The sequence below is a fragment of the Gordionus sp. m RMFG-2023 genome, chromosome 2 (assembly GCF_954871325.1).
Source record: "Gordionus sp. m RMFG-2023 chromosome 2, tfGorSpeb1-WG-v2, whole genome shotgun sequence".
Lineage (NCBI taxonomy): Eukaryota > Metazoa > Nematomorpha > Gordioida > Chordodea > Parachordodidae > Gordionus > Gordionus sp. m RMFG-2023.
Genome location: NC_088776.1, coordinates 4,668,454 through 4,688,661, shown reverse-complemented (window position 1 = coordinate 4,688,661; position 20,208 = coordinate 4,668,454). Strand labels below are relative to the sequence as shown.

The window sequence follows — 20,208 nt, the reverse complement described above, 5'->3', positions numbered from 1 at the left end:
AGAGAGCTTTATTTAGGCTGCGTCATGTCTATTATATTAATACCCGATTTTTAAATCGCAACTCAAAAATCAACTACGTCGCAATATCAAGGTTGCCAAAGTATTTTACCCTATTCAAAACATTTTTGCATCTTATGATAATCGTAATTCAAAATATTAAGACAGTTATGCGTTTAAATAAAAATATATTTTACATTCGATAATTGCATACAAAATACAATAATTAATTCATTTTTTTAAAATATATATTAAATCTAGTAAATGACATATCAAAATTGTTAGAAATGCTATAAAATATTACATTTGATTTCTGAGTTTAAAAAAAAAGTTTAGGGATGAATTATATAATTTATTTTTTTTTAAAAAATGGTTATTTCATAAGTTAAAAATAATGTATAAATGTTCAGTCAGACCGTGAGTCTGCGTTCTTGGTGAGAAAACTGATAGAAAGTGAAGGTAACAACGCATTTGTTAGCAGATGATTCTTTATCGCTGGGGTCGTCGGCGAAGCGACTCGCCGAAAATGCCGAAACGAATATGGAGTCGCGAGAATTGGAAAGCGATTTTCTATCGGCAGCGTGATGCCAGTCAGTGACGGGGCTGGTGCAGTCCGTGCCTTCCGGAGGCGGTCGAATTTGATTGACGGTAACGAGGCGGGAATTTGATCTAAAAAATGAAAATAAAAGTTCGGTGAGCAAAAATGCTAGTTTTTATTTTGATAATTTAAATTTTTTTTAGAAAATCAAGGTAACGAATGAGATGGTGCTTATTAAATTAATGATTCATTTATTAAAATACATTTTGAAGCGTCATAAAGATCAGCTGGTAAAGCTATTTTAGTTCGCCATATATTACGCGAGAATTTAAAAAAATAAATTATTTTTAACCGAGATTCGTCGGGTTGATTAACGTTGCCGAGATTATTAGTATTTTCGGTTTTATTATTCGGAATTATGGTTAGGCAACGTTTGCAGCGCAATTTGTCGTGAGTGTCGCTAAGAGACGTGCAAGAATTAGGGGGAAGGGAAAAGAGTTCCTTTAGTTCCTCGCGGGAATAATGCTGATCGGTTGAATTCAAGGAAGAGGAAGCGGTGTTATCTTCGATTACGCAGTCGCTCAGAGACTTTTTATGGGATTGACGTTGGAATATTTTTTCTTCAATCGTTCCGGTCTTTGTTGATTTAATAAGAATTTTTTTTAAAAAAAACGTAATCTGGTGTTACCCTTATTCCGAATTGATTAAAATGTCATAGAAAATTTTATAGAATAAATATTTGACGAAACACAAAACTCACCGCCAAAAATCGGTAAACAAAGCATTGAGACTTCTTTTGACCATCTCTCCATACCCTGGCCATTGCTTGGGAGTCGTTAGCTGGATTCCAATCGGGATCGAACATAATGAGCCGATTAGCGCCTATGAGGTTGAGGCCGCATCCGCCAGCTTTACTACTCAGCATAAACACGAACGTTTTATCTTGTTGGGCCATGAGATTGTTGTCTAAATCTTCGTTTACCGAATCCTTCCCAGCACCTTTCGTAGCACCGTTAAACTTCTGGACCAATTTAGCCCGTTTCTTGGTAGTGCACGAGCCGTCTAAACGTAGATACGAATATCTTCGGGGAGACAATTTTAAATAAAAGGAAGTTAAAATTTCGTATATTCAAATCGAAAATGAAGATTTATAGAAAAGGGAATTTAAAAGAATTTACCCTCTGAGCCGGCATAGCTTTTCGAACATATCGAGAGTCTGCGTATAATTGGACACTAGCACAATTTTGTCATCCGTTCCTTCCTTAATCTTGATCAGCAGTCGGTCAAGCAATAGAGTTTTGCCTATAAAATGTTTTTTTAAATCAATCAATATCCAAATTCATAAATTGCTCGAGTAATTCTTGGGTAAAGAAATGTTTCGCGGCTATAGAACCAGCCCCGGTTTTGTAAAATGCTTTCTTTCTTAGAACGCTATAAACGTTAGTTTGGCTTTAAAATATTAACTATTTTGAAACAGTTGGAAAATTCTGATATATGGGGTCAGTTCCGGTGATGACCCAGGATTATAATGATTCGTATAGTGCCCATAAATTTTTGTCAATTCGACTCTGATTTTAATTAATTTTATAGGAAAGTTTTTTTAAAAAAAATTCTCTGCCATCTGGTTCACTATATTTGATTTACTCCAGGGGAGGTGCATATAACTAAAGCATCGTTCAAATTTTTGACATCCTAGATCTTATATCTCTGGAGACATTAAGGGTCAACGTATGAAAAAATGATTTATTCTTATGCTCATGAAGCGTCAATCAATTAAAGATTTACTAAAAAATATACCAAATATTTTAATAATGATTTTTAACATCAATAAATAATAGTTTCTAATTCTATTATTTTTATTTTTCTTTAATGTGGCGGTTCATTAAAATTTTAAATCCTTGTAAAAAATAATGAGTTTCTCTGATTTTTATAAAATTTTAAGAAAATGTCACTAAGACCAATCAAAAGTTGGAATGCTAAAGTTTCGATTTCATGAGAAAAATCGAAAAAAAAAACTAAAATGAGGTTTTTTTTTTAAAAAAAATTTGATATATATACAATTAATTTTTCTAAATATTATTTAAAATGTATGCATAATAATAATATTTTTCAGTTGTAAAAGTAACTGAAATACTAAAATGGAAAAATATGGTTAAGTTTGAGTAAAAGGTTCATCGTATCCTCTGCTACGATCCCTGGAAGGGCCATATATTATTATATCATTCAGATATACACTTGCAAATTGCTAGTACTATTGATTGTAACGTGTATGCGTATCGCATTTTACTCTGAACATATTTCTGGCTTTTTCGTGTGGTGGTACGCTAAAGAAGGCTGACTTTAGAGCGATTTTGTTTACCCATCTTGCATTGTACAGTTTCTTTGAGATAGTTGGTAGCGTTTTTAGCTTGAATGAATATACTATAAAATTGTTGGACATTAAATTAAAGTCGGAAATGATTCGTGGTTTCCCGTCAGACTTTGGGATTACAAACATCGGTGAGCAGATTGTGGATTCATCTCCTACCTGCAATATGTCGGCTGTGATCATTTGTCTAATGAGGGGTTCGTATCTGTTTGGTACCCTTATATAAGACGCGTCTCGTTTTAGATCTTCCAGTCTCCCTCCTCTCTATAAACGCGGTGGGTAAAACCCTTCTCTTGCTACTTTCTGGACAAAGTTATGTTGATCGTCTCTCACCACACTCTATTCACCTCTGCTTTTCTTGTCTTTCGTAATATGTTTAAGATAGATCTGGGAAAGCCTGAAGTGGATGGCTGGGATCCACCGTTATCATTATGTATCAATGACTTAATATTCTTGACAAAGGAGGTGATCGATCCAGATGGTATCGATTTGTCTCGATATTCGAGGTCTTCAGGTTCGACGGTTGATCCCAATCTATTCTTGCCGTCAATGAGTGAAGTTCGATGCCATAAAAATCTTGTTTGTAATGCTCGTTAAGAAAGAATTCTAGACCGGTTCGAAATCTAGCTTGATGTCATTACCTTCAGCGATTGCGACTTATATCGTCTGTGTAGTTCGCTTCTTCATTATGTCCATCCAGATGTCGTCGATGGAAGTAGATGTGGGTGGCGGTGTTGGAAAATGGTCTATAGGCGAAATGATTGCGGACCTCAACTCCCTTATTAGTTTATTAAATTTTATTATCCACCGGAGCTGGCATTTTTCGTCTATTCTAAGGCTTACTAGAGCTCCTTGCTGACCGATGCGAGCCAGTAGGCATCTAAGCCTTTTTCTTCCCTTGTGTGTGAAGCCGCAGTTTGGTATTCACCACGAGGTTTGAGGCCCAGTCCACTGGTGGGATATCGAAAGGACTGATAGGTTGAGCTAGACCTTGTTACTCGCGGAGGTGATTCCCTCCATGCCATACTTGTCGTAGAAGGATATATTGTTGGCTATAGCTACATTCCAATTGTCTTGGATAATGATATAGATGGCTACAGATGGAAAACCCAGCTGACTTACCATCATGTGAATGGATACAAAATGTAGAATGGAAGAATTTGCACCTGAGGAACATTACCTTGACAACTCTAATACGATATAACAAACTCTCTGAAAGGTTTATTATAGTGTTAAATTTGTTAATTTTGTGTTTATAAATATTGGTGGCCAAAATTATTTTGAGACACTTCTGATTTTATAAAATCATGTGAAAGATGTCAGAAGGCCAATATAAGATTTCCAAAATTTCTTCTACTTTGAATCCAATAGATGTACCACCTCTTCCATGCCTGCCTACTGTAGAAGAAGGCTACACATGTATTGCAGTTGCCTCTGATTATTTCACAAAATGGGTTGAGGCAGAACCCATAAAATCAAAGACAGCTGAAGCGACTTGTAAATTTATCTATGGTCTGATTTGCTGCCATGGCTGCGAAACTGTAGATCAAATTATATAAATATATATCGGTTAAAAAGGTGCATTTATGATAGTGTATAAACTTTTGATTTTATACAATATAGATACAAATCAATGATCAAGGCCGAGAGTTTGTGAATGAAATGGCCACTAGACTACATAAAATGACAGGGACGGAGCAACGTATTTGCAGTGCATACCATCCTCAAGCTAATGGGTTAACAGAAGGGAATAATCGTACATGCTCATTATTCTTTTTAACAATTCACTCTTGCCAAAATCATTTTCAATATTATTTACATCAGAGGTCTCCGTGATCATTATTTATTTCCTTAACAATATAAGGCTCAGTTTTGGAATTTAAGTCTGATGGAAGCTTTGCGTTCCGACCATACATCATATAACATGGGGTAAATCCTGTAGATTTATGTACACTGGTTCGCATTGCAAACAGTACCCCCGGAAGAACCATTGTGTTTGATCATCTCTCAAAACCTTACATTAAGTTTTGGATAGTAAGATTATACCTTTCTGTTAACCCATTAGCTTGAGAATGGTATACACTGCAAATACGTTGCTCCGTCCCTGTCATTTTATGTAGTTTAGTGGCCTTTTCATTCACAAACTCTCGGCTTGATCATTGATTTGTAGCTATATTGTATAAAATCAAAAGTTTATACATTATCATAAATGCACCTTTTTAACCGATATATATTTATATAATTTGATTTACAGTTACGCAGCCATGGCAACAAATCATACCATAAATAAATTTACAAGTCTCTTCAGCTGTCTTAGATTTCAAGGGTTCTGCCTCAACCCATTTTGTGAAATAATCAGAGGCAACTCCAATACATGTGTAGCCTTCTTCTGAAGTAGGCAGGCTGCAAAAATCAATTCTTATTTGAGCCCATGGAAGAGGTGGTACTTCTAATGGATTTAAAGTAGAAGAAATTTTGGAAAATCTTGAATTGGCCTTCTGACATCTATCATAGTGTCTTTTCCTCATTCGTTATTAAGAATAAAAAGCCATCGTAAAATTAAGAATTTACGTTATCCACCTAAATTTGAGGCAGTTCTTGGTGACGGAAATTGTTATTATAGCTGCTTGAGCAAAGAGATTACAGGCAGCGAGGATCATCATGCAATTATAAGGGGATCTATTATCTCTTATATGATGCACTTGGTAAATAATGATATTTTAAGTAATTTTATGGGAAAAGACATAATCAAACATTTAGTTGATACAAAAAACATCAACTTGGAACGTGGGCTGATGAATTAGATATCGTAGCATCTGCCACGTATTTCCAAACGCCAATCATTATATATTGTAAAAATGGAAATGAAATACATTAGATATTCCGCATTATCAAAAATGGATTGTATTAAAAATTTTTAATTTAAATATATATTTGATAAATGTATCTTCAGATCATTTTAATCGTATTATAGTGTAATAATATACACTCAATTTTTTGTGATAATTAGGTTTCCTTTTTTGGGATATATTTTATTTTTATAATATTTTTCTTGTTTTTTTTAAATAAAATTATGCATATCGTTTTTATTTATATAGTATTCAGCCAGTTTTAATATTATTGCAAAAAAAAATATATATACAAACAAAAGATCATTTTAATCGTATTATAGTGTAATAATATACACTCAATTTTTTGTGATAATTAGGTTTCCTTTTTTTGGGATATATTTTATTTTTATAATATTTTTCTTGTTTTTTTGAAATAAAATTATGTATATCGTTTTTATTTATATAGTATTCAGCCAGTTTTAATATTATTGCAATAAAAAATATATACACAAACAAAAATAGTTGTTTCAGTTAAAAGATTAATTTAAAACATTAGAATTTGATTTTAAATTTTATATCTATATAAAATATTTTGTATGCCATAAGTGTTAAATTTTAATCAACTAAATATATAATTATATATGCATCTAACAAATAAAATGAAGATTTTAAGAAGTTAAGAGGAAATGATTAATCAGAGCGATAGATAGTGATTGAGATTCTTTGACGTAATAGAAACTCCTATTTGTTTGTGATTAGCTTACTTTTGTCTATTAAAATTTTAAGGCTTGAGATTCCAATAATACGATGTATGAAGAAAACTCTTATACATTGAATTTATTTAAAATTTTCTAAAGGATGGAATTGGATAAACATAATTTTAACCATAAAAAGAAAATTATTACAATAATGAGTAAACAAATAAAAATTATATAGGATATTAGGATGTGTAAAATAAATAAACTCCCTTAAAAAAATTATATAAAGGAATAGATAATCATTTTTATAACCATTTAAATCTATTTTAAACTATTAAATCTTATTTTATTTTTTTAAATAAATTTTTACAAATCGAAAAGGGCCGCCAATATTTTTTGAAGCGATGAAAAAATATATAATAATAAATATTTTACAATTTTTAATGGCCGCCAATATATTTGAAGCGATTGAAAACATCTCTTAAAAATCAATACAGTACGGTATTGAATCTACAATGGGTATTGATTTCACAATCCTACACCGGTCCGTACCCGACTCGAACGGGCTTCGGGCTGAGCCTATTTTAAAAAAAAATCGGGTTCCGGTCGGGCCTAATATTTTTTAAAAAAAAATCGGGTTGGGCTTTGAAATTTTTTTAAAATTTCATTGTTTGAATTTTTTTTGTGTAAAATAAAAAAATATTTGATTTTATTTATAGAAAACTAGACGCCCATACAACATATATATTTTATTTTGAGTATATAAAAATGAATTTCTTGCCAGGTCAAAATTTTTAAAGACCGGGCATGAAAAATTAGGTCCGATGCAGATCACTAATATTAAATTTTAAATGCGCTATATTATTGCATGAGAAATATATTATTCAAATAACGTTGAATATTATAACCTTTTAAAAATATAAAAAACATAACGAGTATATAGAATTAAAAATGGTCAGCCATATCGAAAAAAATTACTTAGAAAAATATTAATAAAATAATTAGAATCATTATCGATAGTTTTAGATAAATCTTTAATGAAATGACAATCAATAAGCGTAAAAAAATTAAGGTCCATTTTTGTACTTTGACCCTTGATATCTCTTATAAGAGCTGGGGGTGCTATAATTTTCACACTGCTTTAGTCTACAGCCTAATTTAAATTCCAAATTTTACCCAAGTCCCAATATGTCCCCAGATAATCATGCTTCTTTTATTCGATTAAAAACCATATGGGGCATATAAATTTTCCTATCCTTAATTTGGATTGGATATACTAATTGAATTAAGATGTTAAAATACCCGATAATTCTGGCATAAAATAATTTTGAAATCCGGAGGGAAATAATGAAGCGCATCCCTCCAATCCATCTTCTCCTTTGACACACTTGTCATATATCAATTCGGGATCTATTAAGTTTATAAAATTTTATGATACACCATAATAATATATCGTAAGGTCTAGATCAATTCAAGTCTTTTTGATTAATAAAATAATAAATCCATCTTCCAAGTCAGAAGCCATAAAATTATTTATTGAAGTCCCAGGGCAATCATCGGCTATTTGCCTAGTGGTGCTAAACAAGGTACTCATAAGAATGATATTTAAAAAGAAGATAAATTGGCATTTATATGTTACATTTAAATTTATTCTTGAAAAAAATATTAATTAATTTTAACCCGTTTACCCTTCCCCTTTGACGCCAATGGCAATCATTGATTATCCAAATTTTTCTAAGTCCTAGTAGCTTAATAATATCTATAAAAAAATCAGAGGGAAAGTTATGCCGTGAATCTCAAAAGCGTCTAAAACGATAACTAAAATTTGGTCTCTCTATTAGTGTTGTTAAATTACCTAACTGTAGTCAACTATAAAACAACGTACCTATGTATTTATCCAAAAATATTCGAATAAATCTTCAAGTTGAGACTCAACTTAGAGGCTTAATTCAATTTTTTAGGCTAAAAGTTTGACTAAACCACAATAGAGATGGTCAAAGTTAGGTGATTTAACAACACTAAAAAAAATGCACAAGGATTAAAATTTAAAACACATTATTTATTAATAGATTAAAAGTATTTAATAATATAAATAAAATTATATTTCATACAGTAATCCTTGATATTACATGCGTTGATCTCATAATAAAAACGTCTCTAAAAAAATTTATTCTGATAGCTATTTGTTTTAGGCCATTTATCGATTCCCTAAACCGCTCCTCAGATTTTTTTTTGGGATCTAGGTAACCCGCCCCTCTCCCACTTTTCCGGGATATCTCATATGGGAATAAGAAATTAGGGTAGATTCCGTTTTTACTTCCCGTCTTCCCTCATATTTACTCTCCTGCTAAGTCCCATAAAATCTGATTCTTCTTTGTATAAAAAAAAAATAATCATATTTATTATGAGAAGTTTTACGATTGCACAATTTTTTGAGGAGAGTGATGGATGCCAAAGTTGACGAAGACATTTTGAGATTGTGATTAGATTTGCAGTGAAATTCTGTCAAGATCTTTTGATATAATTGACGTTGAAGTGACGATAATTGACAGCACACTATCATTTCCACTTTTTAACATAAAGAATATTTATTTATTTATTATTTTTTCTAAAAAAAAAAAATTAATCATCAAGTTTAATTTTATGATAAAAATTTTATAAAACTTTTAAAACTCACAAAAAATGATTCGCCCTCCTTTGTTAGAGAGAGTGCTCAGATTAAAATAATAAAATTATTGCTGTCAAAGTTTCCCTTTTCAATAGTAACGTAATACCTGTCTTTCTTTGTCTTCTCAAATTGAATTATGTTATATGGCATCATTTCAATATTACATCAACACAGAAATATGCAGAGGTCTGGCGCAAATTTTTTATTGTCATTTTTAAATAATTTTGGCGGTATTTTACAAATTGATTCAAAAAAAAAAAATTGAAAATTAAATCTTTTTTTTTTTGAGAATGATTAAGAGACTTTTGACAAAATTTTATTGTAATTTTTTATGTTAAAAATTGTTTCATAAATGAAAACACAAATATATTTTTTTTTTCAAATTTGATATAATCGTCTACTTTAATCATCAGATTAATTATACTCTATTGGGAAAAAAAACCAGAATAACTTAAACATGTTTTTTTTAAAGAATTATAATGTAAGGAAAATAATAATAGTAAGAAAAAGAAGCCAATAATACTTATTAAATATTCCATTCTAAGCATAAGTATTTATTTCAAAACCTGAAGAAGTATCATTTGCACGGCTCGGCTAAGATTTTTTCCGGCCGGAGTTTTATATTTTTAGGCCCGACCCAGTTATATTAAAAAAATTATAATACGACAAGGCCCGCATAACCCGGGCTGGACCAGAAGGGTTCTGATTTATTTATTACATTTTTATATAATATTAAATTAAATTTATAAATAATTTAACAAATAGGAAGATATTTTTAGAGCCCCTCCCCCCACTCTTATTATTCCTATCAGGATAACAAGATTTCGCGGGCTTCTTTTTGAGATTAAAAAATAACTGCCGCGAATATGAGAGTGGAGTCTCGCACAATTTCGCGCGCGTTCTCCATAGGATGGGTGGTAGACCGACGTGCTAAATGAAAATAAATAAAACAAAAATCTTATAAATTTTTGCGAGATTAGGGATCAAAGCAATGTCTGCAGGATCATGTCTATAAAAAAAATATTTTTATAAAAAAGTCTAGTTAGAGATTAAAAAAATAAATCAGACTGGACTATTAGGTCCAAAAAATTAATTTTTTGAATTTGGGGGCGAACCAAATGATTGGACATTATCTATAAAAAATGGCGATTACTAAATTTTCGAATTATTATTATGTATGTAAATAAAATATAAATTAACCTTTAACGGGCAAATACTGAACTAATAATGCTGAGGTTCTCCTGATTATACATTTGTTGACGATATCCAGTAACTCCTTAAGCTTTTCCGCACTCCTAGCACGTTCGGCGTCACTAGCGTAAGCGTCGCGGCCCTTTATAATCGGGTTTTCGAATTTTCTTTTAAATTCTTGTGCCGATCCTATTAATTATATTTGGGGTTTAGTTGAATCGATTAGTATTTTTTTAAAAAATACCATCTAAAATGGATACCTTCCTATAAACATATGCAATGACACTAATACTAAATCTTTAGACTGACAATTTATTTATTAAAAATGTAAAAGTCAGCTGTAGTCAATATCAATTGTCATTGGTTGTGGTAGACGTTGAAAGATACTTTTCAATGGCGGGTTTCAATGATTACTAGTTCTAGACTAATAAATTCATTTTAAAATTTCCAGGAAACCGTCATAACAATGCTTAAAATGTTGTTCATTTGAGATGGTCTATTAATCTTTTTAAACCTTAATTTAAGAGAGTTCCGGAAGCCCTCGGAATCGCGTTAAATTTAGAAACCGGAAATCAATTTTTTTTAAAAAAATTGTAGAATCTAGAATCAAAATAATTTACTTTTTTTATAAAAAAATATTTAAACCGGAAATAGAATTATTATAAGCCCGGGTTCCAAACTCTTAGTGAAATATTTTTATCAGATATTTAGAAAGCTTACGAATTTGTTTTTTAAAGATATGAAAGAATACAATTTTAATAAACCCATAAATTGTTTCTCAATTTTGTTAGATATCATTTACTGTCTCCATCTTCTTTGAGTCTTTTTGATACCCATTCAGCCAGAAAATATCACATTTATTTTATTCTTCTTTCACGTGTTGTTAAAATGCTTAAAAAATGGCTAACCCAATATTTTAGCCAAAAGTTACAGCGCAGACCTCGAGATTTCGTTAATAGATGCCCAAACCTTTCTGCCATTTAGGGACAAAATCTCCGGCTTTTGTTGATATACTTTGGATGAAATATTGGGTTAGGGGGAAAATAGAGCCATTCAACAATACTATTTCCTTTTCTTTTAAAGGAAATTAAGTTAGTCTTAATATTTACGATATTTCGTTTGGTTTAAAAAAAATATGAGAAATAATTTCAGACCTAATATGCCAGCATTGACGAAGTGAATCAGGCTAAAATACTCCAGCAGATCGTTTTGTATGGGCGTACCAGACAACAATATTCTCAATTTGGCGGCAGCGTTATCCAGAGCTTTGTAGGTTTGGTTTTCACAATTTTTGAGGCGGTGACCTTCGTCACATATGATGAGCCTACGCAGGGCCATCAACTCGTTCGGCGTGTACGTTTTTACGGCGTTTGCTTCGCTTTGGTATCATTGTGTTAATGAAAAAAAATATAATTCTTTATAATTAACAGGTTAATAAGTTGGCCAATTCTATTCTTCCTTAAGAAGAATCTTTTTTTCATTCATCCCTTCTTTCCAGGAAAAAAGAATCTTTTTTTCATTCATCCCTTCTTTCCAGGAAAGAAGAATCTTTTTTTCATTCATCCCTTCTTTCCAGGAAAGAAGAATCTTTTTTTCATTCATTCATTCCTTCTATATCTCTATTTTATCGTATGAAGATATAATCTTTTTTTCATTCATCCCTTCTTTCCAGGAAAGAAGAATCTTTTTTCATTCATTCATTCCTTCTATATCTCTATTTTATCGTATGAAGATATAAAATTCCCTTACGCTTCATCACACTTTGATTTATTATCGGGGTCATTTTTGAGGCAATCTTTGAGAGTAAAAATTTCGGAATGGATACGAAATAGTTCGTAGGATATGACTAGGACCGGGTACATGGGAGGTTTCGACCATCGCGGTTTAGTTAGGGTTGGTGATGGCGTTGACGGAGAGGATAAAGGGTTTCCGCTTGAGAAACTGAAGACCGACTGCTGTTGGCTAACGAAAAATCTCAAATTCTTTTCAACCTTTTCTTTATTCCCTTCTGGGACCATTACCTTGATCCTATCGCCCAACCATTTTTTAAACTCGTTTCTCCAGTTCTACAAAAAAAAATAATAGGTGTTATGATTTATAGGGAACCTGTTTTGTTTATAATGGGGATATATACCTGAATTAAAAAAGATTGGAAATGATGTAATTAGATTTTTATCATCTGCATACATATCAGAGACCTGCAGAGGTAACATTTGCATGGCCCGGCCATTTTTTTAAAGTCATATGAGAAACTGATTTAGAATGAGGCAGCTTCTATATAAAGATAATCAAACAGTCACATTTGAAAAGCCTAGTTTAATTATTTCGAGGTATATCAAATAACTACAAAATATTTAAACATAAAAATAAATTTATTTAAAAATCTTAGGGCCTGTGACCATAATAAAAGGTTCGAGAGATTCTGAGCTTTTAGTGGCCATATATAAGAAGCATTCAGATGACGTGGCTAAATTAAGGGACCCTGAAACATCCCCTAGGTTTATATTTCTGGAGATATATATTTCGAAACATGATCATCAGAAGGAAAAGAATTCAAATCTTTACATTCATCATTTCAAGTCAATGAGACCCATTTATCGTTTTTAAAATAATAATTTGGATACTCTAAAAAAATCTTGTCTTTGAAATACCAATTTCATAAAATTTTGAATATCCAATTAATTAGCTAAAAAGATACTTTAAAAAAAAATTAAGTATCTATTGTTTTTCGATATGATGGTTTTAACCTTCTATAAGGATTTAATTTGAGTTTTTCAAAAAAATATTTCGGAATATTTTAATGTAGATGGAATGGTATAATTCTAAAAAAATGATTTTTAAAATCGTTCCGAAATAATATAACTAGAAAGCAAATGATAAAAAAAAATAGACACGAAATTTATTCACATTTTTTGAAAACGCTTGCAAGACTTAATTCGTGACTCGCTATCATTTAATATAATGAGCTCGCGCGTTAGTATGGTCTTATCCTAAAATATTATATTTCGAAACTTTATTCTAAATCGTGCGCAAAACAATTTAACAATTTAAAAATTAAAACCTCGACAAGACTGCTCGGTGTGACGATAATGACTAGATCAACGGTGCACCGGTATTGCGGTGCCGAACTTTGGGTAAGCAAGGTCCAAACGAGGGCCACGCATTGAAGCGTCTTCCCGAGCCCCATATCGTCCGCCATGAGGCAACCCCGGTTACCGTCGATAATGGCGCCCGTCACGCAGTCCCACATAAACTTAACGCCCTCCCGTTGATGGGGTCGTAACCGAGTGGATATTACGGGGTCTACCACGACGTGGATAGGGCGATATCGATCGCTATAATTTTTTTAAAATAAAAGCTGCTTGAAACATGAACCAGATCAAATTAAGAACCGAAATCCTTTTAAACTTTTCGGGAAGCGGTTAACCAGTTTGAAGGAAATTGGTAACAAAGGCAGAGGAATTTGGTGTAAATATGGACAAATTTACTGGAAAAAGGGATTACATGTATTAACGAAATCATTTGTAGGATTACTATCCAGGTGAAGTAGCTGTGATATATAGTGCTGCCTTCGATCCGTCAATAATTCCTACTCCTAATTGAGATGGAGTGAGAAGATGATAGACCTAATACATAAATCCCGGATAAAAACATTTTGGCGACAAGACGCCGAATGTCGAACAAATTGTTATTGGTCGGGTATTTTTAGTTATTGTCTTCTGTAAGGTGTTTACTCTGGCTCCAAAAATAATGAGCGAAACAGTGTTGAAAACATCATCTTATAAAATTCTGCTGCAAAAATTATTGATTTGGGTAGAATGGATACTTGTGAGTTGATCAAATGAGAATTTTTGTCCTGGAGGAATTAAAGTCGGATTCCATCAAGAAGTGAGAGGAGTTACGACGAAAAGATAGGATTGTTTTCCTTACTTCGTCAGAAGTGTAATAGGAAGCACATTTAAAACAAGGTTGTTGAGTAATTAGTGTTGAAGTGAAGGAAGTGTGATTAGAAAAAGGAGCTTGAGATACTTATGGCTTTTGAGGACTAAAACTTTCTCATCCGTTTCAATTAGGAGTAGATATTGGAGGATATAAGGCTGAAATGCATCTCACAAGATTTCAAGCACTCTCTATCATAACCCATTCTAAATCAGCTAGCATTCCTTAGTTGCATTCAACAAGATTATCTACTTGGATCTCTTATATTTTTGTCTAGCGATTAATGAGAAAAATCAAAACCATTAATCCTGTACATTCCCTTTCATTTCCTGGAATATTGAAGATGGTATCATTAATGAACCACAAGATTAAATCAGCAAGCCAGTGGACATAACAATAGAAAAGGGATTTGGCCTCATTCGCAACACCAGTAAAGCCGAATCAAGCAATAGAATTTTTCCGCTAGCTCTAACAATTTAAAAAAAAAACTAAATCATTCTATTACATATTAAAAATTTAATTAAACTTTTCCGTTTTCAATTTCTCGGCTTGAGTAAGCGCGGGCGGCCAGTATAACACCAATGCGCCGTCTTCATTGGGATCGTGAGGGCATGCCCTAACATTATCCCTTTTTATTCCCAATATTCCGGATCTAAGTGGTCCTACAAATTTAAATATATGCGGGAGGGAAAAATATCATTTTTTAAAATGAAATAAATATTTAATTCCTTAAAATAAAATAGACATTTAAATTTTTATAAATAAAATAGATATTTAATTCCTTAAAATAAAATAGACATTTAAATTTTTATAAATAAAATAGATATTTAATTTCTTAAAATAAAATAAATATTTAATTTACCGGTATAATTAGTTATAGGAACTTTGAAAGGTCTCTTCAAGGTTATTAACGGGGAAGACTTCAAATTTTTTTTATAGATTTAAAATTAAATATGAAACAGTAAATTTTACCCCAAACAATAAATGTAAATATGTATATAATTAAAACATATCTAATTTGGGCTCTCGATAAATTCGGGAAACTCCCTAATTTGATCGAAATTTTGAGTCACAATTCAAATCGATATTAAAAAGATTATTATGTATTAGAAAATGTTTCGATAAATTAAGTTAACTATTGCAAGTTGGGCAAACAAAATCACGGCCCCAATAAAGCCCAAATTATACAGGGTTCGCTCTAATTAAAATCAGAGTTTGGAACAGCTATCGGAAACAATGTGGTGGCGAATCTAGGAACCGAAAATCGTAATATGCCATTTATAAATTTCCTGGATTTCTACAAAAGTTAAGAAACTGTAAATAGAATAAATTTTTCTTCTGGGTTCCAAAACTCTGAATAAAAATTAAGAGCATTAATAAAAAAAAACAACAATTAACTAATATTTTTTTAATTTTTTTTTTTTACAAATGCTAAAAAGAAGAACCAAAAAAAATCATGTTAAAAAATTTTTATTAATAAAATATTGAAACACATTTAAATTAAATTTATAAAATTATATTTCTTATAAAAAAGTTATTTAAATAACAAAATACCCAAGTTATAATGATTGTAAAAATAAAATATTCCAAACAAAATATTGTTACATTATATTTAAGATGAATTTGAATAAAATTACCCCCCCCCCTCCCTTCAAAAAATAAATAAATAATTGTTATTTCCCCTTAAAAAATGGTTTTTTGTCTACTTGGTAGCTACGATTGATTATTAATTCAAATAGTTTTAATTCTGGGATAAAATTTGAAGAAAAAAAATATATAAATGTTCAAATTCAATAAAGATAACAAGTATTTAATGTTTGAAAAAGCTTGGCTAACAAAATAAAATTGTGCATTATTCAATTTTTTTTTTCATAATATTCTTTAAAGAAATAAGTAACATAAAAAGAAAAATAATTTCATAAGAGTTGCCTTTATTTTACTGTACTTATTAATTATTAAATTAAATGATAATCAATAAATTATCATTATTTATACAACAAATATTTAATAACTAATAAGTGATTTTGGGTTAAAAAAAATTTGCTAAATTAAATATAATTATACAATTATCACCACTGATAATGTTACAATCATGTATAAATAATTGGAGTTATGAGTTAGGTCAATTTCAAGTTATTGTGTTTCTTTACAAGCCATTTTTGACAGATCAGAAGAGTAATCATATGAATGTTAGATGATCCATCTAATTTTAGAATTTTCATAAAATAGACATACAACATTTTTAAGGTATAATAATTATATTAAATCTACCAAATAAGTAATGATATAAAATTGATTAATCCTATTAGAGTTTTTGATATATTATAAAAAATTTGATAGAGCATTTTTCATCCAATTAACAGGCTCAATTAAAATTAACCCTATAATATAATATGGGGCACATAAATAGGGGCAATTTACCATTTGCATTTATTTTACATTATGGGATCCAAATAATAAAGTTTTTTTATTTTATAATAGTAATACACTATTTTAAACATGTTTTTACTATAGAATTTTTATGTACTATTTGATATTTACTTTTGAAAAATTCATCATTTAAATAAAAGATATGTTGTTAAAGATGAACATTATTTTTTATGAAATGTAGCTTAAAATCATCTTAAAAAATACTTGCTTTTATTATTATTTTTTAATTGATTGTTATTAAAAATTTATACAATTGGGGAAAGAGGGTGTTGTAGGGGAGTATCCACTTTTTGTATATAATTATATTAAAAATATTGTTGATCTGAACCACATTAAAAATCTAAAAAAATACTTTAGAAATGCCTCATTGTATAAAGTAGAAAAAAAAATTAATAATAGCATAAGTACCAAATAATATATAAAATTAATTAATAAAATCATAATTTATACATTGGAATTATTTATATCACTTCCAATGTCTACACCTTCCAAATCAATGTCAGCTTTATTTCTGGTTTTGAATCGTTTAAAATTGCTAAAATTTAAATTACAACTAACATCAGGACCCTTGATAAACTTCAATGTTTTACCAAAATTTGGTATGGATATATTGACGTCTCTTTCCTTAAGAGGCTTAGATATATTAATATAAAGTTATATATCTATATATATACAAATTTACTTTTTTAAATGAATTATTTATTATAGATGAATTATGTAAGGAAATTATTTCATGATTTTGTTTTGATAAGATGCTACTAGGAGCGTAACTTCTTCTCTATTAATAAACTATAAATAAAATAAATATAACAATTTACCATTTTATGATCTTATTCTTATTCCAATCACGTAATACTCATTTGAATAAATCTTGAAATTAAAATAATTTGAATTTTACAGGAGCAATAGTAAAATGACAAAACAACTAAATCTAGACCGCACTATTTCACATGGTTACTGTTTTAGTTTCCATATTTTTTTAAAATATATTTTATTTGATAAATAAATTTTTTGAGATGTATTATTTTCGAAATAGCAGGATTATATTTTGTAAAGATCACTTTATTATTTGTTGATTTTTTATGTTTTAATTTATTTTAAAAGAAGAAAAATAAGAATATAATTACAAATAAATTGTAGGGGCCCATAGCAGTGATATATTTATATATATACATTTTTAAAACTATAAATTACCTTTATGAAAATGTTACAGAGAACGACGGACCGAAGGTTTGATATGAAAATATCGCAATGTTATTATCATAACCCCTATATTAACTTAACAATGCTAATGCTACCAAATGATAAGTGTTTACGGTACAATATATTTTCCTTTAATATAAAATGAGGTAAGGAGGCCGCTGTATTATCCAAACTATTAATAAAATTAGATTCTTTTTAAAATAATTTTTCCATAACTATGCTATATCTACTATGTCATTCTTTATCAGTTATCTTTGTAAGTAATTAAATGCTAAATTTTCTAAAGATATTATGGAAAAGAAATTTAATTCTATCAAAATCATTTTTCCGCAAGTACGATATAATATATGTTATGTTTTAATGGTATTCACTGGGAAAAAAAAATATTAAATTCTTATATAAAATTATTCGCGAATATCATAGTACTATTATATTGCTATTATTCTTTGGTGGAAATTTTATTTTTAGAGGGAATTATTCCAGTATATCAAAATAATTTTTTGGAAATAACATTCGAAATTATAGAATCATAGTAAATTATTTATCTATAAAAATAGGGGATATGTGCATGAGAATTTGTTCATAAATTGTTTATATTATATTCTATATTCTAATTGGAAAAGTATAAAATTCACGCTTCTAAAAAATTTTGATGAAATATTAAAATAATTACATTTTATCCTAATTGGGGAAATATAAAATTTATAGTATTCAGTGGCGTCAGCTTTTACAATCTGAAAGGGCTTGAAAAAATTCTTTAAATTATTTTCAAAATTACCTATTTTTTTTAACTAACATAAAAATTACTTCTTTTTTTATAGCTAACTTATTTTTTTTTCATTGTATAAAAAAACAAAAATTTTTTGGGTGCTCTTCAAATTTTTTACGAGGCTCGCCCCTAAGCCCAAACCTGCCACCTAATGACGCTACTGACGGTATAACAGTGAAATTGTAGCTTGGATAGGATACTTTTTTTTATTCATGAAACGAATCAAACGGCGCCCTTTTATAGAGAAAAAAAATCTGTATTTCTTAATTGTTACCTTATATGGAAAAAAGCCGAAGTTCTTATGGGAAGTTCGTAACAAAGACAATTTTAACGACGTCTTCCTATAAACAATAGCCGCATTTCTTAATTCTAACTAAAAAGTTGTTAGAGGTAAGGTATTTTCTGTGAGAATTTTATGGACAACCAAGATGTGCTGAATGCATGAATATATAGTTTGGAGCAGGGTTGGCCAATTGATCGGAGGAAAATTTGACCTTAAAAAATATGAGGAAAAAAAATTAAAAATATGTTTGAAAAAAGAAAAAAACGATATGAATATAGTGTAGAATGCTGCTTATTTTTTGGGTCCCTATTATTATCAAGGGGAACATCTTACTAGGAATTTAATGAAGTATGTGATATAATACAATAATTAGACATTTTACATGGTGGTGATGATCAAAATATTTCAAGCGATAATAAAATTTTTAAGTAAAAGTGGTATCTTTAATAGTAAATTATGTGGAAAAAAATAAACTTCCACAAGAAACAATCATACTGAAGTTAGTGGAATGAATTTTGCCCGCCATGCCCATTAAGAGTTCTATTCTTCAGAAAGATTGATTTGGAATAAAATTGTAACTAAATGGAAATCGATTCAATCTCGACAACAGGAAAATTGATTAAAAAAATGATTGAATATTTATCAGATCAGACTGGCATTGAGAGCCAAACATTAATTATCGAATCACGATGAATTTAAAAAAATATTATAAAATTATTCATTTTACTATTATATAGAAACTAAAGGTTATATTCACTTAAAAATTATTTGTATTTGACCGGTCAAATGCACAACCCTGGTTTGGAGTAAGTAAAAATCATCCTAAATATATATTTATATTGTTACATGTTTGTATAACATGTATTTTTGTTTATATTAACATACTTTTTCATTGTAGAAGGTTTAAGGCGATGATATATATAATTGTAATTATATATTACATGTTGTAAATTGGATAACGTGATTTGAAACAATTGATTTACGTTGTATATATAAAGAGTATTATTATAAATGTTTATCAGTTATCTTTTGTAAATAAAGAATCGATTTAAAATATTTAAATTAAATTCTTCATATTGAGAAAAATCCCCACGAATTGCTATTTCTAACTTACAAACTAACATCTCCGCTTGGCAACATATATTATTCGTCATGTATTATCAATTCCCCCTAGCACTCGGGTTTATTAATGGGGAGGGTGTTGTAATTTTCATATATTTTATTTGATAATAGATGTATTAATTTGGAAATAGCTGATTGATTATATTTATTACATTAAGAAGATATTGTAAA

The 20,208-nt window shown here is 29.8% G+C and overlaps 1 protein-coding gene across 2 annotated transcripts; it reads right to left on the bottom strand.

Moving 5' to 3' along the window:
- Positions 1-340: 340 nt before the first annotated feature.
- On the bottom strand, positions 341-17,160 carry LOC135923479 (DNA repair and recombination protein RAD54-like). Of its 2 annotated transcripts, XM_065458248.1 has the most exons (13): positions 17,111-17,160; positions 15,093-15,150; positions 14,757-14,892; positions 13,353-13,626; positions 12,041-12,357; positions 11,446-11,669; positions 10,301-10,480; positions 8,851-9,000; positions 7,735-7,842; positions 1,714-1,837; positions 1,296-1,617; positions 888-1,171; positions 341-666 (listed from the first exon to the last, which is right to left on the bottom strand). In XM_065458248.1, the coding sequence occupies exons 4-13, from the start codon at positions 13,539-13,541 to the stop codon at positions 408-410; spliced, it is 2,157 nt and encodes a 718-aa protein (XP_065314320.1). In that variant the 5' UTR covers positions 13,542-13,626; positions 14,757-14,892; positions 15,093-15,150; positions 17,111-17,160; the 3' UTR covers positions 341-407. The 2 variants fall into 2 exon arrangements, with proteins under 2 accessions (XP_065314320.1, XP_065314319.1); XM_065458247.1 differs by lacking the exons at positions 14,757-14,892; positions 15,093-15,150; positions 17,111-17,160 and adding an exon at positions 14,531-14,570.
- Between the last annotated feature and the right edge of the window lie 3,048 nt (positions 17,161-20,208).

Coding starts and splice junctions, on each gene's coding strand:
- LOC135923479 (XM_065458248.1), bottom strand. CDS start 13,541: ATGTGGGACTGCGTGACGGGCGCCATTATCGACGGTAACCGGGGTTGC. Junction 10,481..11,445: donor CGTCAATGCTGGCATATTAG/GTCTGAAATTAT, acceptor TATAATTAATAG/GATCGGCACAAGAATTTAAA. Junction 1,618..1,713: donor AAGCTATGCCGGCTCAGAGG/GTAAATTCTTTT, acceptor GTCTCCCCGAAG/ATATTCGTATCTACGTTTAG.